Source organism: Aulonocara stuartgranti (assembly GCF_965226115.1).
Source record: "Aulonocara stuartgranti genome assembly, chromosome: 2".
NCBI lineage: Eukaryota > Metazoa > Chordata > Actinopteri > Cichliformes > Cichlidae > Aulonocara > Aulonocara stuartgranti.
In genome coordinates, this window is record NC_138940.1 from 32818788 (window position 1) to 32832542 (window position 13755).

The window sequence follows — 13755 nt, forward strand, 5'->3', positions numbered from 1 at the left end:
CAGGTAAAATAATGTTGCGATTTCCTAGGTGACGGTGAATACAACATCAACGTGGAGGCCTTGAATGCAGCATTAATAGCATTGCACAGTTTAGGGACTATTGCCTCCTTAGTGTTGATCATCATAAACTTGTGCCAGTGGTAAGTCTAAAAGAGATTTACATTAATAATGACGCAAATTAGCTAGCATTGAGAATAGGCTATGTTCATCTTATTGTCATGTTAGCTCGATTATACTAAATTACCGTAAATTAACTGGCTAACATGGTTGCAAAGTTGCTGACCGATGAGTTTACCTTTATGAGGAATGCTTAGCGCATTAAAACATTTTTCATCTGAACGGAAATATATAAAAACTAAATAAAGCTTAATTAAAGAAATTAGCTTGGCAGCATTAGTGTACCAGAGCCTAATTTTGCTAACTGTTATGCTATTTGAAAGGAGGCGTTCAGGTGAATCGTGTAGACTGTATGTTAGAACCAGCGGCTGGGTTAAAGGCTTTATCCTGTCATTGGTCAGGACAGCTGGTCCTTCATGTGTCCGAAAAACACAGGTAGTTCAGATTAAACCTCTGTGGTGGATTGTTTTTTGATCGTATACGTATTTTTATACTAGCACCGATACAGTAAAGGCATCGACTGATTTCTCTCTGGGTTTACATGTTAAGAAATACTAAGGTCTTTATGTAATGTCCCTGCTTATAGGTTTTTCAGCTGATCGACTTTCCTGTGTATTTTACGATTTTACTCGGCGAATACTGGTCAATAATCGAGGGATAATCCGAGAGTGCATTTCTTCCGATTCAAACAGCGTCCCGTGAACGTAGCAAATCGCTAACGTAATAGTTGGGATTTGGGGCGCCAGATTACAGGATGACTCGGATCAGCTGGCAGTCTGTCTCCCTTTTTTCACTCCTCTCTTGTTGTAGAGAAGCTTTTCTGGGTTAATACGACATTTATAAAAATATTTGCTGCAATATTGGCTCCACTGAGCGAACCCTTTACAGTCAGGTGAAAAGGGAGTGTTTTACGGGACTTTGCAGTAACCTGAAAATTATGTTCCTGATGCAAGAAAATGAGAAAAAGAGCGCCCAATTTAAAAAAAAAAAGTCCTACTAGCTTCAAGAAAAGGGAAGTATTATTGAGGAAAAAGAATGGGAGTACCCGGAGAGAACCCACGCAAACACGGGGAGAACATGCAAACTCCACACAGAAAGACCCCGGCCTGATGGTGGAATTGAACTCAGGACCTTCTTGCTGTGCGGCAACAGTGCTAACCACCGTGCATTAACCTATCCCCACAAGCTGCATGTCTTTGGACGTCCAAAGACATGCAGCTTGTGGGGATAGGTTAATTGGATAATCCAAATTGTCACTAGGTGTGAATGTGCAAATGAATGTGAGTGCGAATGGTTGTTTGTCCCTGTGTGTTGGCCCTGCGACAGACTGGCGACCTGTCCAGGGTGTACCCCGCCTCTCGCCCTATGACAGCTGGGATAGGCTCCAGCGCCCCCCGCGACCCTGAAAAGGATAAGCGGAAGCGAATGGATGGATGGAAAGAATGGGATCTCCAAGAAACAGACAAAAGGAATCAGCAGATGCAAGTAAAGCCTGGTGAAGCTCTGGGGAAAAAAAAAAAGAAATCCTCCAAGAGAAGAAACAACAGGGCATAAAACAGAGAGAGATGCAATGCAAACTCCAAGACATGGAGATAAAATACAGAGTGCTGAAAGCAAGGTGTGATAAGAGACTGCACACAAATGTAGAGTTTCTTCAAGAGAAAAGGTTAAAGGAGATAAAACAGAAAGAAATGGATTGCAAGCTTCAGAACATTGAGAAACACAACAAAACAAGTAATGCTTGAAGTTCTGGAAAAAAATAAGTATAAAAACAAGTGTAAAAAACAAGTGTAAAAAATATAGGTATAAAATAAGTATAAAAATAAGAAATGGGTAATAGCTGCATGTGTGCTTGTGTGTGTGTGCGTAATATGCATACTTTACTTGTTGGATCCAAATCCCAGAATACATTTGGCATAAATGACATAAATCTCCCCTTTGATCATTGATCAGTAAATCTCACTGCATATAAATTCTGAAGTCTGATATAATTTCATTAGTAAAGCTGCTCAGATGGTTAAATGTTGAACTTTGTTGCGATTGCTTTTCTCAGAATCACTAACCCCAGATCACCACAGTAGGATATCCACAATGTAGGATTCAGGCATTTGTTTTAGTTCAACATCACAATCATTCTATGAGTAGTTTACAGAGCCAGTAGTTAACAGCAGTAACTTCAGCTGCTTCAATTCATTGGCATTAGCAAGCATTCCTTTATACACAGCATTTCAGTCAGGTTGAGGTCTGGACTTCCATGCTGTAGATTTGCTGCTGTGCTTGGGGTCATTATCCTGTTGCATGGCCTAATTTAGGAGAAGCTTTAGGTGTCGGACAGATGGCCTCACATTTCACTCTACAAAACTCTGACATACGGAGGAGTTAGGCACCTGCAAGGTGCCTATCTCTCGTGGCTACAAAACAAGCTCAAATCAGAAACCTTGCACCAGCATGATTGAACAGTTGGTTTGAAGTGTTTGTGCTGTGTTTGAGTTTTGCTGAAGGTAGTGCTGTGCAATATGGCCAAACCTCCACTTTGGTCTCATCTGTTAAAAAAAACTGTGCTCCAGAAGTCTTCTTCAAGGGCAGCTTTACCAACTTCAACCATGTCGTCTTGTTCTTTTTAGAGAAGAAGCTTCCTCCTAGCGGCCACTACTAACAAGCCACAGTTGTTCAGTCTTTTTCTAATTATACTGTCATGAACTTTAACATTTAACATGCTATCTGAGGCCTGTAGAGGCTCAGATGCAGCTCTTGGGTATTGTGCAGTTGTGAATTTCTTTTTTCACGTTTACTCTGAGAATCTTCATTCTTCTAACTATTCTTTACTCTTTTAAAAGCTTTCTCTGCTCAGATGTCTGCAGCACTGAGTCTACGTCTTCTCCACTGCTACTCCAAACAAGGTACTAATGCAGGTGTCATTAACACAGTAATATTTAAGTGCACAAAATATTCAGATCACACGTGTATGTCTCTCCAGGTACATTTGGATATGGCTGCGGTGCAATTCGCCCGCTGAGTCTCAGTGTGCAGAGAGACGGCTACAGTGAGTACACACACCAAGAGCTGTACATATATATGAATCTCCAGTGCAGTGACCACATCAGCATGCCAAATTTGTATTTATTCTTCTACTCCTCTCTCCTTTTATTCTTCTGTCAGAGTATGTAAATGCTCAGGAGCTGCCAACAGACATGAGATCCATCACTGACCGGGCTGCCACAACCCTGCTTTGGACCGAGCTCTTCAGAGGTCCCGTTGATTGTGTTTTCTGTGCTGATAGCCTAGATTTGTAGCCTGTAATGCTCCATGTCACAAAGCTCTAATCATCTCAAACTGGTTTCTTGACTGCAACAATGTTCACTAAACCACCACCTAAATGACCTCCACAGTCACGAGATGTCAGTTTAACAGCAAATTTGGGATGTGATCCATCAGGAGATTCACAATGTGAATGTGCAGCTGACAAACCTGCAGCAACTGTGTGATGCTATCATGTCTATATGGACCAAAATCTGAGAGGAAAGGCTCCAGCACCTTGTTGAATCTATGTGAATAGAATTACAGCAATTCTGATGGCAGAAGGGGCTCCAACCCAGTTCTACCAAAGTGTATCTATATAAAGTGCCTGATTTGTTTATCTACTGTTATTAATCATGGCCAGAAATTAAGTTAATGAGGTCAGTATACATCCATCTTATTCATATGAGTCAAAAACTCAGGCTTCATACGCCTTTAAACAGTACATTCCTCAGTACAGGTGAGTAATTGACCTCTTTTCAACTAACTCAAATCTTGCAAATCAATGTGTGTCAGAGACAGTGGGCCCTTTAAGTTTTTTTTTAATTTTTAATTATTATTTATTTATTTATTTTATTCTTTGCCTTCACGCAGGTTTGGCAATGACCATGAGTTATCTGTTCCGTGAACCTGCCACCATCAACTACCCATTTGAGAAGGGTCCTCTGTCGCCCCGCTTTCGTGGGGAGCACGCCCTCCGCCGCTATCCTAACGGAGAGGAGCGCTGCATTGCCTGTAAGCTTTGTGAGGCTATCTGCCCTGCTCAGGTAAACGCATACACACACAGTCCCTTTTATTATGATAGTTGTGTTTTGGTTTTTTTGACATGTTGAGGTTGTCTAGAAGATGTACTGAAGTACAAACAAAGCGTTATACGGAACGAGAAAAATGAATGACATCACTTTGACATGGCATAGCTGTTAGCCATGGATGATCAGGTTTGAGGGTTTTTAGAAACTGATGGTTTGGCAGCGGCAGTTCTCTGGGACTGATAAAAAGACATTGAATAACCGCTTTTTCAACCACTGTAAGAAAAGAAGAGCATTTCTGAAAACACAACATGTTGAAACCTTGAAGCAGACCAGTCACAGCAGCTGAAGGTTTCCAGCTGAGAACAGGAAACTGAGGCTAGAGTGGGCACAAGTGCAATAGTGTGGCAGATATTTTTGAACACATTTACCGCTCGTTTAAACATCACCTTCTATCCGAGTATTGTTGACACAAATAACTTCCATAATCCCCAAATCTCACCAGAACTGCCTTGTGCTCTCATGTGGTTTCAAGTGCTTCTAAGCTTCTAAGCACCTTGTTGCATCTGCAGTACTATGAAAAAGTCTTCAGTCAGCCCTCATTGATTTCTATTTTGCTTCAGACCAGCAGGATTTTCTTGTAATTTATTAAAGAGCTCTTCAGCAATGGCTTTCTGTTTCTGTGTACATTGGCTGCTTTTTCCCTTATTTTCGATGCACTCTAGTCCTGTACCTAACCACTTTCTGAGGAATACTTTTTTTCTTAAGCCACTTAGCACTCATGAATGAATCATTCAAGACTAAAAAAAACACCTAAGGATGAGCCGTTGCTGTGCCTACAGCTTACACATAACAATTTAGCAAAGAATCCATTTTAAATTGTGTCATAAGACACTTTTTATATCCGGGAAAGATCTGAGACAGGACCTAAGAAATGCATCTTGCTCTACACTCTATCCATCTACTGTTCACCAAAACCTGACCAAAAATGGGCTCAGTGGTAGGGTGTCTGTCAAGAAACATTCTTGAAACCAGATTATTGTTTTGAAGCTACCAGTGGATCATGAATTGCTAATCATTCAGGATGTTTTGGTTATATGAATACATGTATATCTCAAAAGAAAGAACAAAAACTTAAAGTTTAAACTATTGCTTGATGGGAAAACATAGACTGCTGGAACATTTCATTATTAGCAGGGATAGTGTTAAGGAATGCAAACAAAGAAAAGAGGCTGAGGTATGCCAAGTTAATCGGGAACTGGGACTGAAAATCAGGGGCAAAAGGTTTGATGGAGTGATGGCTCCATATTTAGTCTAAATTGTCATCATGACATGCAGAGGAGCTCGGAAGAGAGCTACAGCAGTGAGTGTCTACACACGGTGAAGGCTCTGTCATGGTTTGGGGCTGCCTTTAAGCCAAAGGTGTTGGAGATCTGGTCAAAATGGATGTAATTATGAACCCAGAAAAGTATAATCAGATTTTGATCTGATTGGCTTCATTTTTCAGCATGGTAATTATCCCCAGGACGCTGCCATTCAGTAGAAGCATACTTAGATAGTTGTTCCACTCTGTACGTTTCTGTCAGTCATGGATCGGCCTCCCCAGAGCCTGAACCTCGACATTATTGAAGCAGCGTGGGATCATCTAGATAGAGAACGGAACAAAAGCCAACCAACATCCAAAGAAAAGCTTAATGGCTCTGAAGACGCCTGAAGAACTATTCCTGACAACTGCTTAAAGAAATGATATGAACACTGCCTAAGAGAGTTCAGGCTGTGCTGAAGAATAAATGTGGTCATACTAAAATTGTATAAAATTCTCTACCCAATGTGGTGTTGCACATATTTAAAAAAAATCACTGTACATATTTCACATTTTCCAGAAGAAAACATGGGTGAGAGTGAGACAGTTCTGAAGGTAAACAGGGGTGTAATGTCTCTTCACTCAGTAGCTGTTTTGAAATACCTCAATTTGGGCACTTATGCTAAAACATTATCTAGATTATGTATTATTTATTTGTTTGTTTGTAGTCAGTTCTCAAAATGTCTGTAAAATGAATGTTGCTGATATTTGAATGCTTCCTACTGTTGTGCCAATAAACATGATGCTTCCCTTTCCTTTCTCTATTGATCTCAGGCTATCACTATTGAAGCTGAGACTCGAGCCGATGGCAGCAGGCGGACCACACGCTATGACATCGACATGACCAAGTGCATCTACTGCGGCTTCTGCCAGGAAGCCTGTCCTGTTGATGCCATTGTTGAGGTAAAAACAAGTGTCCTCCAAGTTTGATGAAGCTGAACAAGCAAATGATAATGTGGGGATCTTTCACTGTCTTTACTCTAGTTCAGTACAATAAATTTACAACTGAAAAACTCCACTATTCTACCCAACCCTCCTTCAAAACAGACAGTTAATGTCTTTAAAAAAAATTGAATTCCTTCTTCAGGGTCCGAACTTCGAGTTCTCCACAGAGACCCACGAGGAGCTGCTATACAACAAGGAGAAGCTACTCAACAACGGAGACCGATGGGAGGCTGAGATAGCAGCCAACATACAAGCAGACTATCTGTACAGATAGACTCACTGTGGGAAGGTCCTGTATGTCCTCCTGATATGCATTTAAAGAGATTACTGGCGGTTTTACAGTTATGCCAGCGGGTTCCGAGTGGTAAAGCCTCATACACTGAGGAAATTCTATAAAAAACGCACAAATTGTATGCCTCTTGGGTGTAGTTGTACTTTTTTGATGTTGAGCTGTAGCACGTCAAAGCTTGCAATATAAGAGTATATTATTTGAAATGTTTGTTTTAAAGATATTGACAGACCTGTTGCAAATTTAACTAACCGAATTGAAATTAAAGGGGAAAAACCTCTGAAACTGAGAAGATGTGTTTTGTGGGTTTTTTTGTCTTTTATATTATATCCAAAACTTGACTCTTGTTGGACCAAATCCCTTATGTTAAGTGAGTTAATGACTGTGTTTTTAATGGTTTATTAGGCTATTGTTAGATGGTTGTAGCCTCCAGTGTAACTATTGCCGGCTGCAGTTGTGATGCAAATAAATTACTTTTAAATTTTTAGTCAATAGAAAAAAATATATATACAAATTACCTCAGAAATAAACAGCTCGTAACCATACCCAGCTGCCCAGCCTCAGCTGCTTGTCTGTAGTGGGAAATTGTGCTTTTCTAGCTACATGTGAATGTCTTTTAGGGTTGGATAAGTGTGTTTAAATAAAGACTGAATGCTGAATCACGTTCAGTTAGGACCGTGTTGCTTCTTGATGCGTTTTTGCCGCTGCAAGGGTCACATGATAAGGGCGGAAACTGACTCATAGTCCACGCTGAATCTCCCGCGAACGCAGCCATTTACTCTTTCCTCTCTTCGAAGTGTTACCGGTGAGTCTCTGAATTCCTCTCACAATGCGGGCTATCATATATTTCAAGTTTGCATTCGTTGGGATAAAAAGTCAGTTAAAACAATGGGCAACTTTAACTTTGCGATTTTGTAGCTGTATCCACGTGAGGAATGGGGCAGCTGGGGAAGGCCGGTGGTTTTTCTTATGCGGCTAACTAGCTGTTAGCTCGATGAAAAGAATGGCTTCCATGCTGTGCTAGCTAACGGGTTAGCATGCACGGCTAACCCTCATTTTTTCTGCTTTGTTCTTGGGACTCGCGCGTATTCCTGTAAATACATATTCAGTATTTTTGGCAAAATATATTGTGGATGCGTGGAGTTGCATTTATGTGTAGAGAATTATTTAGGCTGGGTTTGACTTGGAGTGTAGCGTGGAACACATTAGATGGGCTTCCAGTCGGATTGTTTCAGTCGAACAAGAAAAAGTGCGCTCGCCCGTCGTGTGGCGCACTCACTCTAACGTTTTTAGCTTTCCTAGCTAGCAGCCGTTGGTATTGAAATACGCATTTAGAAGCGCGCTTTCGAATTTTCGATTGAACGCAAATACACATTGGTCACACAACATGAATTAAACCTTTTTCCACAACATAGCTGCACCGTTACACGTTTACTCGTTACGTGTGCGTGAACGTTAGCTTGGATGGAAAATGCTAGAAGTTATGGCTATGTAACAAGCTATGGAGTTTAGCTAAACGATCAAATCGTAGGAAACTGCTCAAAGGACCAAAATAACATCTCAACAAATCATAGCTTATGTCATATTTTATCTTCTTGAAATGCCATTTAAAGTAGTTGCTAACACTGCTAGTTGGTGTTGACGGACAACGTGCTAATCAACCATCCCGCCTCGTTTTGTTTAACAGAAAAGTCGCAACCACGGCGGACTCAATGGCACAGTGTGTTCCGGTGGCGGTGTTTAAGGTAAGTGCTTGCTATCTAACATAAATTGATGTTCCATTTCTCAGCCTTTTAACTAAATGAAGCACCGCTATCTGTGCTAACAACGGTCAGTGTGGTGAACCAGTACCAACCAGTCTAGACTAACTGTACGTTCTGCATCGCAGTTGGTGTTGGTAGGAGATGGAGGCACCGGGAAAACGACTTTCGTGAAGAGGCATATCACAGGAGAGTTTGAGAAGAAATATGTTGGTAAGTACTCGCTTGCCAGGAAGGAAATCAGCTCATTCTTTTAGTCTGGATGTGGTAATAGATTTGAAAGCAGGATGTAAGATGCCAAATGTGTTAAATGGAACTACAGGGAGCAACATGTCCTGCATGGCCTTTATCTCATCACCATTTACACCTTCATTCTCCTTATTCATTATGTCTTTGCTTGAAATTTCAGCTACTCTTGGAGTAGAGGTGCACCCACTGATTTTCCACACCAACAGAGGAGCGATCAAGTATAATGTGTGGGACACAGCTGGTCAGGAGAAGTTTGGAGGCCTGAGAGATGGCTACTACATTCAAGGTGCTCCTTGCATCCTTCGCACGCTGCTCAAGTGTCACGTTTTTAAAATTCATGTACCTTGGCTTTAGCTGAACAATACATTAATGCTTTCTTGCTTCCTCAACAGCTCAGTGTGCTATCATCATGTTCGACGTCACTTCTCGAGTCACCTATAAGAACGTGCCCAACTGGCATCGTGACCTGGTCCGTGTCTGTGAGAACATTCCCATTGTTCTTTGTGGCAACAAGGTGGACATCAAAGACAGGAAAGTCAAAGCCAAGAGCATTGTGTTTCACCGCAAGAAGAACCTGCAGGTAATAACTGCTTGCAAAAATGTGTATTTTTGAATTGTAGAATAAACTTTTGAGTTTTGTCATTTCTAACTGCTGCAAATTGTTCTACCCGCAGTACTATGACATTTCTGCCAAAAGTAACTACAACTTTGAGAAGCCTTTCCTGTGGTTAGCAAGGAAGTTGATCGGTGATCCCAACCTGGAGTTTGTGGCAATGCCTGCCCTTGCTCCCCCAGAGGTCCAGATGGACCCATCCCTTGCTGCTAAGTATGAGGAAGAGCTTCAAGTGAGTATCACTGTACAGACTCATTTGTCTGATTTGGATGAATATATTGTAAATTTTACTTGCGCATCTTCTAAATGTGGAACAATCTGAAACATGACTTTGTTCTTCCATATCCAGGTTGCATCACAAACAGCACTCCCAGATGAAGAAGATGACCTCTAACCTGTTACCTAGATTTGTCCCTCCCTCCTCCCCCACCCGTGGACAGGAAGTCGTTGGAGTTTTGCCCCCTTACTGTAAAATCCCTTTTCAGATTTTTTTATTTTTGAATTTTTTTTGTTTTAAAACTTAAGTAAAAAAAGAAAAAAACTTGGTGGAAAAGTTGTGGTTCTAATTTCACTGTATGACACACACCCACCCTAGTGTTGTTGTTGGCATGGCAACGTGCTACTCTTCATCGTTGAGCACCCTCCATTGCACTTACCCAGCTCACATAATGCTGTTGTACGGTGTACTGGAAGCACTAAGGGGAGTAAACTTTGAATAAAAACATTCTCGGTATAACACGGCCGTGTTTGTTGTGATTTGCCTGCACGCCAACGATTTCAGGTCACAGGGAGCGCCTCGTAGTTAAAAAGTGGCTTTAGCATATTCAAGCATCTTGGTGAGGATTATTTGATGCACAATACAGGTTCCTGAAACTCAGATGGCTACAAGAAACTAATAGAATTCAGCATTTACTTTTGTGCTCTCCTGCAGTCACCAGTAAATGTTTCATATGGAATAAGTCTCATGCCATAGCTTTGTCTGCAACATTGCCCACAGTAGGTCAAATACAACTAGATAATGCTATACTGACATTTGTCCAAACTTACTAATTACTACTGTTGGAATCAAGTGGATACATGGAAACCTGAAGTAGACAATGATAGCCTGTGTCTTGGTGAGCCTTTACAAAGTGTGGTAATAATGAATGCTTTGCTTTCAGGTACAGCTAAAGGAGATATACAAACCATTTAATCTTAAGAGTGTGCCATTAAATTGAAAAAGCATGCAGACTGTAGGGCATTATGGGGGAAAAAACTGCTCCTTCAAAGCTTTGAAAGGCACCAAATACTTTAAATATTTGTGTCAGATAACATTGTTTCCAGTTAGATGAATCTTGAGTTTAAGAATGCAAAAGCTGGCTATTGACTGTGTTTCATTGGCTTCAGATTTCACTTTAAAATATAACTGATTATAAAGTTTGATATAGCCAAAAAGATCTAAGGCATGGGCATGAATGTCATGGCAATTTGGGGTTTTAATGACTTCTTTGACCAGTCCTTTTTTTTGGGATAGAGTGAATGTACAGCATACATCTTTAATGACTTAACAAAACAAGAATTGGGTGCATGAGTGAGAATTTATTTTGAATTTACTGCAATCCATACAGGGTCAAATGCATACACATATATTGCCATTAATATTTTGGTTAAATGTTCCTTAGCAAGTTGCCTTTTGAACAGATGATGTGAAATCATCCCAACCTGGAAAAAGAGCAGGTCAAAGAAATCAAGAGTAGATTTCTGAATCAGTACTCTTATAGATAAGCTTCTCAATAATTTGTTCCTTATTTTTGCCCTAGTTTACACCATGTTTGCATGGAAGTATGTTCAACAGTGCTGTGAAAAAGTATTTGCCCTTCCCAGTTTCTTAGTATTTTAGCATATATGTCACACATGTTTCAGATTATCTAACAAACTTTAGTATTAGACAAAGATAGCCCATGTAAATACAAAATGCAGCTTTTAATCGTTGATTTCATTTCAGAGAAAATGTTATCCAATCACACAGGATCCTGTGTGAAAAAGCAGCACCCCTAAACCTAATAACTGGTTGTGCCAATCTCAGGAGCAAGAACTGCAATCAAGTGTTTGTGATAACTGATAATGAGGCTTTCACATCGCTGTGGAGGAGTTATGGTCCACTCTTTGCACAATGGTTTTATTTCAGCCACACTGGAGTGTTTTAAAGCCTGAAAGGCCTGTTTAAAGTCACGCCAAAGCATCTCAGTGAGTTTTAAATCCAGAGTTTGCTTCAGCCGCACCATAATCATCTACTTGTTTTTTAGCCATTCTGAGGTGGACTTGGTCTGTTTCTGCTGCTTAAATCAAGTGCACTTGAGCTTCAGAGCATAAACTGATGGCCGAACATTTTCTTTCAGGATTTTTTGATAGGAAGCAGAATTCATGGTTCCATCAGTTACGGCAAGTCATCCAGGTGCTGAAGCAGCAAAGCAGCCACAGACCATCAAACTACCACCACCATTTTTACTCTTGATGTGATTTTATGAAATGCTGTGTTAGTTTTACAGCAGATGTAATAAGATGCAAAAAGTTCAGCTTTTGTCTCATCGGTCCACAGAATATTTTCCATAAAGTCTTGAGGATCGTCAAGATGTCTTTGACAAATCTGAGACAGCACTTTGTGCTCTTTTGGTCAGCAGGGGCTTTCTCATTGGAGCTCTAAATGTAAGAGTGTATGCTTAACAGAGTATGTACACTTTAAATTGTCATTTTACTGAAACTGAAGCACTTAAAAAAGTGCTATAGATTATTAAATTATTCATGCATAAGTTCCAGAAAAAGGTCTCTGCCAATCCTCCTTATCTGCAGAATAAAGACGAATAACATGAATACACAATTTCAAAATGTAATGACTACAAGGCACATGTCGTAGCCTGTGGCTTCTTCCGCTGACATGCTCATATCTATTTGAACAAAACGCTAAACCTTAATTTTTCCAAGTTGCACTACTGAGCATGTTTGTGCAGCGCAGTCTTCAGGTTTCCACATCGCAGCCTCCTATAATTTGCTACGATTGGCACTGGAGCTCATTTTAATGCTACCAGCCATGCTTGATGGGACATGTCTTCAACTCACAAGGTGAGTTCAGAGACAGCAGAACAAAAAATGAATCTTATAACATCACTCTGCCTCTGCACAGTGAGGCTCAGTGGAGTAGCCAAAAGAAATGTGTGAGTGGAAGGAGACTGAACGCATTGTTACCATTTAAAGTCATAAAGTAGCTACCTGAGTCCCAGATCCTTCACTGGACGCACGTGTGCTTTTATGAAAACTCACACAAGATGATGCCAGTGATGGAGGGTTTCATCTTAAGCTCGTGACCACTAGGTGTCACTCGTGCTTTTCCCTTTCCCCCCTGCTTTTTAAATTGAGAGCACAATGAACGCGCCCTGTAGGGTTATGTAATAGATTTCTGATGCACCTTCACTGTGACGTGTGCCGGTTACTACACGGATCTGGGTGCAACATCATTCACCCTCCACGCAGCGCCATATGTTCTGATTCAGACTCGGGTCCCACTTTACGTTTCACAATTTAGTCGTTGTGTGTTGAAAGCGTAGTGAAGAAGAAAACCGCAAAATGAGGAAATAGACATCTATATCCAGTTCTCAACAGTTGGTTACAAGCTGTAATAAAACTCTTCTTTATCGGCTTAGCTGGAAGGAAATGATCACGATGCGTTAGGTGACGGTGGGAGAGAGGAGAGTGTGATTTTGATCCCTGACACCCAGCTGTAACATTAGGCCTACATTCATGTTTACTGCTGCTGGCTGTTGAACACACTGCACATGTGAAAATACGAGTACACGTATTGCACTAAAAATATGCAGTCATTATAACAGGATAGAGATGCCTGAGCTTAGGAAGATATGTGTTTGCTCCTTTCCCCTGGTTGGCTGACTTAAAACCTCCGTAACCATGATCTGATTGATTTTTATTAACACACACACACACACACACACACACACACACACACACACACACACACACACACACACACACACACACACACACACACACACACACACCACCCCAATAACGCTGCTGTAATGCCGTCAACCCTTAGTGCTACATTTACTTTACGTTAAAACCGCGAGATTTGTCATTTCCAATAGGGAATATTATATTTCACAGTAAAGTGAACCAACCAATAAAATGTATGGTCTAAATAAGATAATTTACCTGAGAGATCATATTATGAGTCCCCCTTAATAATAAAAGCCTGTAAACAACCATGGGAGTTTTTTCTACATTCGATGGGATAAACAGTGTTTATGATTTAGTTTATAATTTATATTTTACTGTCCTGGGTCACTTGTGCAACTGGGAGTATCAAACACCACAATTAAAAA

General features: G+C 40.7%; 2 protein-coding genes across 2 annotated transcripts; both read left to right on the plus strand.

Moving 5' to 3' along the window:
- The first annotated feature begins 45 nt into the window (after positions 1-45).
- On the plus strand, positions 46-7045 carry ndufs8b (NADH:ubiquinone oxidoreductase core subunit S8b). The gene is made up of 7 exons (XM_082544630.1): positions 46-140; positions 2955-3017; positions 3095-3160; positions 3277-3366; positions 4009-4181; positions 6301-6429; positions 6614-7045. Exons 2-7 carry the CDS (start codon positions 2969-2971, stop codon positions 6743-6745), a joined length of 639 nt encoding a protein of 212 aa, XP_082400756.1. The 5' UTR covers positions 46-140; positions 2955-2968; the 3' UTR covers positions 6746-7045.
- A 409-nt stretch (positions 7046-7454) lies between these two features.
- On the plus strand, positions 7455-10118 carry ran (RAN, member RAS oncogene family). Its single transcript, XM_082544614.1, has 7 exons — positions 7455-7565; positions 8448-8505; positions 8649-8733; positions 8930-9055; positions 9162-9349; positions 9444-9614; positions 9732-10118. The coding sequence occupies exons 2-7, from the start codon at positions 8473-8475 to the stop codon at positions 9774-9776; spliced, it is 648 nt and encodes a 215-aa protein (XP_082400740.1). The 5' UTR covers positions 7455-7565; positions 8448-8472; the 3' UTR covers positions 9777-10118.
- Positions 10119-13755: the final 3637 nt, after the last annotated feature.

Bases quoted from the DNA above. Each gene is read 5' to 3' on its own strand.
- ndufs8b (XM_082544630.1), top strand. From the start codon at position 2,969: ATGTCTGCAGCACTGAGTCTACGTCTTCTCCACTGCTACTCCAAACAA. The intron at 3,367-4,008 runs GTCCCGTTGATT...GCCTTCACGCAG, and splicing joins TTGGACCGAGCTCTTCAGAG to GTTTGGCAATGACCATGAGT. The intron at 4,182-6,300 runs GTAAACGCATAC...TATTGATCTCAG, and splicing joins AGGCTATCTGCCCTGCTCAG to GCTATCACTATTGAAGCTGA.
- ran (XM_082544614.1), top strand. From the start codon at position 8,473: ATGGCACAGTGTGTTCCGGTGGCGGTGTTTAAG. The intron at 8,506-8,648 runs GTAAGTGCTTGC...TCTGCATCGCAG, and splicing joins TTCCGGTGGCGGTGTTTAAG to TTGGTGTTGGTAGGAGATGG. The intron at 9,615-9,731 runs GTGAGTATCACT...TTCCATATCCAG, and splicing joins AGTATGAGGAAGAGCTTCAA to GTTGCATCACAAACAGCACT.